The following is a 7,242-nucleotide window of genomic DNA, read 5'->3' as shown; positions in this document are numbered from 1 at the left end:
AATCACCAAACTCCATCACGACTCAATCCCTAACTTGTAATTCGGAAGGGAAGCGGAAAAGAGGAAGACCAAAGAACATATTACGCCGGGAAATAGAAGCAGATATGAAAAAAATAAATAAAGACTGGAAGGAACTGGAAAGGATCGCCCTGGACAGAGTTGGATGGAAAATGCTGGTGAGCGGCCTATGCTCCTCCACGAGGGGCAACAGACGTAAGTAAGTAATGTATACAACATCCACTGATTTTCTGTTGTCTGTTGTCTTTATCCATTGCTTTGTTCGTTGTGCAAGATACTTTTCTGAAACGATGTTGTTCGCTGTTGATGATGCTACAGATATTGAGGTTTGACGACACTTTACCGGCAACTCCTTCTATAATTGATTCGTGTCCACCTAGTGAAATCGGAAGTCAGAAGCGAGGAGGATGGAAGATATATATGATAGATTATCAACATATCGATAAGTGATTGATCTAAACTGGCTAGTGATCGCAGGAGAAGTTGAGCACGGCGTTCCCACTCGTGATCTGGTGCAGCTTGTCAAATGCTTTGCTGAAGTCTATGTCCACCATAACCACTGATTTTATGTTGTCTAAAGTCTTTAACCAATACTTTGATTGTTGTGCGAGATAAACCTTTTCTGAAACCATGTTGTTTACTATTTAACAAGTTATTGGTTTTCAAAAATGTCATTATGGTCTTTTTGACCATTCTTTCCAGTATTTTAGTTACGAAACTGGTGAGGCTGACAGGTCTGTAGTTCGATGGAAGTTGTCTTGATCTTGTATTATGTACGAGAGTGACGATTGCATCCTCCCAGTCCATGGGTAACAAACCTTTATCAAGTGACATACTGAATATCACATTCAGCCGGGCTGCAAAATATTGTGCAATATGTCTCAGGATTTGATTTGTAGTTCATTCGAACCTGTTGACTTTTCCATGTCTTAGTTCCTAAAAGCTTCAAGTATATCGTCTCTATCAAAGTCCAAGTTAAGCAGACCGTATGGCCAATACGCAGAGCATTTGGTCATGTCAACGCTAGGAAAATTTTGACTTTGTATACAGCATTCGTGCGTCCTAAACTCGAGTACTGAACACAAGCGGCTAGCCCTTGTCTAAAAAGATACCGTGAATTTTTAATAAGGGTTCTGAGAACGACGAATAAGCTGATTTCAGGAATAGCTAAGCTCCTGTATGATGTTTGACAGGCTTGTAGTGACCGGCTTGTCTCGACAAGAACACGATTGGAATAATAGAAACAACTATTATTATTGTAAACAATTGTACCAGCGACTGTTTTAATGTACTTGTTTAACTGTATCAAGCTCACTTCTTGTTTCGCTATCCGCCTTGTTTGGTTCGAACTTTCTTGCGCTCTGCCCATTTTGCCTGTACTCGTTGGCACGTCTCGGTATTCTTTCGATACCACGAGATCGCCAATAAATATACTTTATCTGGACTAATTAAAGCCTTCTGGCTTGCGAGTTATCAAAGGGACCAAGTCTTTCCTGGGCTCGTAATCGAATTGTATTGGTGATCATAGTCCATCCTCGACTCGACGCCATTTACAGGCTAAACTAAATCTATTCTCATTGCTATATGAAAGAAATAGAAGTGACTTGATTACAGTTTCTAAATTACTTAGTGACAAATTTGCACCTGATATGCCCTACTTTTCTAGTCCTCGAAAACAAAGATGTTATGACTACACTCTAACAAAGTTCACAAGCTCAGAATAATTAACTCGTCATCTGACCATCGATTTTCCCATCTAATCATTATCGAACGGAAGTCATCAACTAAACATATGATTGAAGCCCCATTTGTCGACGCTTCCTAAAGAAGCTTGGATCAACTGAGAGATTTCCACTACCAGTACTAACATCGGTAACTCAACCTCTTATCCATAACGAACCGCAACCGAAACTAAATTAACTTTGGGGAAATGTTTACCGAGAGAATATCGACATTCTGATATAGCCGTTAAAAGCAAATAATATGAATATGAGATCTAATGCGAACTATTGCCTAAAATAAAGGATTGCTCCATTTTATAGGTGCTCAGTAAGATTGTCTACCACCTCGAGGTGTGTAGTCGGAGTCATCTACAGAAAGCCCACCGAAGACATCGAGTTTGACGGACTTATGCTAGACGGATTGTTCCGCTCCACTCGTCTCGAATACGTTAATATCCTGATTTCAGGAGACTTCAATCTTCCTTAAGTCAACTTCTCTTAACATATGAACATTGGAAGTAACAAGTCTGCTGAAGTTCGGTTCTTCAAACTCACTGATGATCTGAAATCATTCGAAAATATCAAGTCATCAACTAGTTGGAAAAACAGTCAGATGCCGTTGAGCTTAGACTGGGTGTTTACAAACGAAGAGTTACTAAAAATTTCATGCAGTTGGTTCCCTTTATGAATTTAAATAAGGTCAGAACGAACATGGATGCGAAATAATATGAATTGATTATATTTCGTGCTTTCTTATCAGCCGATTACAATCAAATATGTGTTAAACTTTAACATCTAGGTGAGACACAGTGTGAAACAATTGACATAAGTGAATGGAAAGAATTGGAATGACAAAGGTTCTCAATAATAACTATACATATGTGTGCAAGAACTGGTTGGAGATCATTTCGTGTTACAATAAAAAACATGAGGAGTGGGTGATGTAATAACTGAGTAGTGTTTATGGACGATAAGATAAATTGTGTGATAATTTTACAGGTAATGAAGCGTTTACACGAGATTCTTGGAATTAAAAAACCGGTGAAATGGGTTGCGTAATGATTGAAAAGAATTTGAAGATTTTATACAATTTATGAGAATTGAGTGAATGGAAATGTACAGGTGAAAGAGTGGTTTTAGTGTACATAAGATAAGAATTCGGCAGTGGAAATATAATATAGCGAAATGAACATTAACAAAACAAACCTAATGACAAAACAATGAATTTCCAAGGTAGTATTAGGCATATTACTGTCTCTTTTCGGATACATAAATCAGGTTTCAGTGTTTTGTCGCAATCGCTTCAGTAAACTCAAGGAAAGCAGTACTTTTTTGTCTGCTAATAATTTCGAAAGCTTAAGGAATATCAGTGGTATGCCCGGTGTCTAGTAAACTGTTATTTGAGAATAAATTATTATTATTATTTTTATAAGTGTGAACATGCAACATCCTCTAGGTTCTTTGATGTATGTGTTTTGGCACGAATATATAAATTGGTAACCTTAGTTGGAGCTACCAAAGAAAGAGGACCTGTCAGTTGTAGTTTATCTGAGCGAGCAGTTCGTCCCACATAACGTCATCAGTTTTGCTGATGGGTAAGTCACCTTCAACGCGGAATTTATCTTGTGAGTCATTATTCCAGCGATTTCATCTCATTTGAAGCGCAAGCATATGGGGCAGGTTTTTTCAAATGTATCATATTTAACTCGGTGTTTGCTTTTGGAATACTTCTGAATGAACTTCGCCGGATATGCATTTTCACGCGGACAATTTGTAATGAGAGTAATTTCATCTTCCAGACATACCTTAGAATCTTTATAAACCCTTCATAACCTCTAAAATTATCACACAATTTATCTTATCGTCCATAAACACTACTCAGTTATTACATCACCCACTCCTCATGTTTTTTATTGTAACACGAAATGATCTCCAACCAGTTCTTGCACACATATGTATAGTTATTATTGAGAACCTTTGTCATTCCAATTCTTTCCATTCACTTATGTCAATTGTTTCACACTGTGTCTCACCTAGATGTAAAAGTTTAACACATATTTGATTGTAATCGGCTGATAAGAAAGCACGAAATATAATCAATTCATATTATTTCGCATCCATGTATGTTCTTTCTTTATTTGAAGAATTCCTAATTGACAACCTCTCAATTCTGGCTCTGTCAGGAAAAATCGACCAAGCCGTCATAACCGTCAGTTTTATCAGCAACACTGAGCTAAGACATCCTACCAATAACAGGTACTCAAATCTCAAACGATTGGTTGTGTCAGCTTTGTAGGACAATATATAACAGGTGGGCTAGGGAGTTCACCTGCTACTCGATGTGGATGTTCAATGGGATTTATTATTGCAAAAACCTTATATGCTACAAAGCAGTCTCTTCCGCAAACTGTCATCAAAATCTAAAAGCATACTATAGTTATCAAGAAACATATGCACGAATGTAATAATAACAATAATTATTATTAATAAGAGAAGATAGGCTTCGGGATCAGATGAAGCTTATCGATAAATTTGTCTCTAATCCAGAAAGCTTATTTTGTCATGCAACCTCCCTTTGACAAGCAAAAACGGAAGTTTTCAAACTTCTAGGTCCTAATGGCCCAACCAACAAAGATAGTGTCGCCGCCGAACCTCTAGCAGAACAGTACTTTTGGACATTTCAACCGACCAGTGCTAACTATGTAGATGAGAGCTACAGCTGCAACTCTCATACAGGAACCTGGGAGCTGACTCAGTGTAACGGAAACTGCGGCACTTATAAAATGATACTTCTCCTGGTCCGGATATGACCCATCCTGCTATAATAGGGGAAGCAGCTTAAATCTTGGCAATACTGCTTAGCGTGATGTTCTCACATTCGTTAAGCTGAGGCACATTACCAGAAAACTGGAGTCTGGCTGACATCACAGGAATTTCCAAAGGAGGTCAACGCAGTGAACCTTCAAAATACTAGCTGTTAGCATTTCTCTCAAAACCCTCAAAAATTCTGGAGTCCCTGATATGCGACAGTCTACACGACTAATTACTATCCTTAAACTTCTTTTCACCTCAACAGCACGGTTTCAGAAAAGGTCACTGTTGTATAGTCAACCTGCCGGCTGCGAAGGACAGATGGATAACCATCCTCGAAGTCATATGTCTTGATTTCTCAAAAGCCTTTGATAGGGATTGACCGATTAGTTATCGAACCACTTTTAATTGACTGGCTCACCTCATATCTAAAAATTGATATTTTAAGGTCAGGATTAGCTTCACTTTCTCTCAGGCTATGGAATGTCCTGAAGGGGTTCCCTAAGGTTCAGTGCTAGGACTTCTTCCTTTCTTGATTTAAATAAACGATTTTTTACTTTTCGCTGATGATGTAAAATTTTTTAGAGAAGTCTGGAACCTAGGGGTTGAACTGTTATTTCGAGAGGATCTGATTCAACTTCATAGGTGGGCAGACAAAAACGGACTTACTTTGGACACTTCAAAGTGTTAAGTAGTCCATCTGAGACATGTTGCAGACTGCGAATACAACTTAGGCGACTCCTCTCTAGAGGTGTCCGAAGTTGAAAAAGATTTGGGAGTATTGGTACCCTATGATTTCAAGTCTTACGCTAACTGCGACAAAAATGACTTCCGAGCAAACCTTGCACCGGTACGCTGAAGCGCATTTCGGCCAGTCCGAAGCAAGACTTGTCCACATAATCTTGAACAGTTTCATTCGTCTTCATTTAGAGTATGGAAACATAGCATTTCCCCCTCACTCCAAAAGGATGAGAACACTCTGGGACGTATCCAACGGTGAGCCAAGAAGTTGCTTCGGGGACTCAAATTCAAGAAGAGCTCCCCCAATCACCGAACTTCTACCCATTAGAGTACAGAAGTCTTCAGAGTGACCTGATGACGACTTATAGCATCCTGAACACTTCTAGTATCCCATTAAACATCTACTAAAGTTTATTCTCAACACAAACAATAGGGGTAACATTCAGAAACTGGAAACAACTAGGCAGAACGGACTGTGGGCACAGTTTATTCTCCCCAAGAGTAATCAAATGTTAGGGTTCGCTGCAGGCTGAGCTAGTCCAGACAGATTCCCAGGAGTATTTTAGAAAATTTGACATATTCTTAATAGCTGAGGGCAGTATCACACTATAGTTTACTAGTTATCTTTTTCTTTTTTATCGTTAATATACATAAGTTCTTACCTGGAGGTATCGGTGATCCACTGCTACCAGGTACGGAAGCCCGTTAAGCGAAAGCTTCTATTCCGTCCAGAACCAATTGTCATTTGAAGACATCTGGGGTGGGCGTTTCGAATTTTTCGGGATGGAGTCTACTCCAGTTTGGGCACCATTTTTGGGTTTAATTGGATGTAGTTCGGCGATGATATTATGTGGTAAAGTATCCTTCTATTTATTAGTTGATGTCTTTAGCACTTGGCGCTGGTTACGGCACTGCTCTTTCCGGTATGAGCATTTCATGCATTGCAGTATCCCGTCCTGATATCGTCATGAAGACTATAATACCAGTTGTAATGGCAGGAATAATTGCAATATATGGTCTTGTCGTTTCTGTACTAATTGCTCAAAGAATAGATGACAATTACACTCTATTCATGTAAGTTTTTGTCATCTCCAGTCATATATTCAGGTCAATTAACGATCTTGGTGCCGGTTTAAGCGTGGGATTCAGTGGACTAGCTGCTGGCTATGCTATTGGGAAAGTTGGTGACGCTGGTGTACGAGCAACTTCCAAGCAGCCAAGAATGTTCGTTGGAATGGTACTTATTTTAATCTTTGCGGAGGTACTTGGACTCTATGGACTGATAGTCGCTCTTATTATGTCGACAAAGTGATTTGACTTGAATAACTCTTTACACATTCTCAGTTCGCATAATAATTATTCTTATATGTTACCTCTTCAAGATTCTGTGATTGGTATATTGTCTCCTTGATATTAATAAACTTAGTTCCTTTACAAATGTCAAAGAATCCTCCCAATGATTGGTCACTTTCCTGTTTATACTGTCTAATTATCACCATCTAAGATTCTTCGGCAAACATATCAACTAGTCGTTCAGTATTCCGACAATTTTATGTGATAATCACTCACACTCCTCCCCTATTCTTCAATTATGACCTTGTTTTAGAAATGTCATCAGTTAGAAGTCAACAAAAGAAACAAGTTGCATGTAAGAATGTTGAGCTGAATAAATATGATAATTGAATAAAACGCATGGAGGTTAATTAAGCCTAAGCGACCTAGCCAGTTTCCTCCAGTGGGATCAAGCTATTTGTATCCCGAGTTTTTGCTACAAACTGGTCACTGAAATACATTAATTGGTTGGTCCGACATTTGTGTGTATACGATTAATGACAACCTAATACACTAAGCCGCCCATGTAACCTGGTTATCGCCCCCAAATGCCCTGTTACGACCACGAAATGCTTTCACATGGCTACGCGCATACAGCTTCTGCCGGGGACGTCCTACT

The 7,242-nt window shown here is 39.0% G+C and overlaps 1 protein-coding gene across 1 annotated transcript; it reads left to right on the top strand.

Moving 5' to 3' along the window:
• The first annotated feature begins 6,027 nt into the window (after positions 1-6,027).
• On the top strand, positions 6,028-6,726 carry Smp_062890 (putative vacuolar ATP synthase proteolipid subunit 1, 2,3). Its single transcript, XM_018796472.1, has 3 exons — positions 6,028-6,144; positions 6,182-6,365; positions 6,399-6,726. Exons 1-3 carry the CDS (start codon positions 6,075-6,077, stop codon positions 6,601-6,603), a joined length of 459 nt encoding a protein of 152 aa, XP_018651611.1. The 5' UTR covers positions 6,028-6,074; the 3' UTR covers positions 6,604-6,726.
• Positions 6,727-7,242: the final 516 nt, after the last annotated feature.

This window comes from Schistosoma mansoni, chromosome 4 (genome assembly GCF_000237925.1).
Source record: "Schistosoma mansoni strain Puerto Rico chromosome 4, complete genome".
Classification (NCBI taxonomy): Eukaryota; Metazoa; Platyhelminthes; class Trematoda; order Strigeidida; family Schistosomatidae; genus Schistosoma; species Schistosoma mansoni.
The sequence above is the reverse complement of the archived record's forward strand: the minus strand, read 5'-3'. Positions and strand labels throughout refer to the sequence as shown.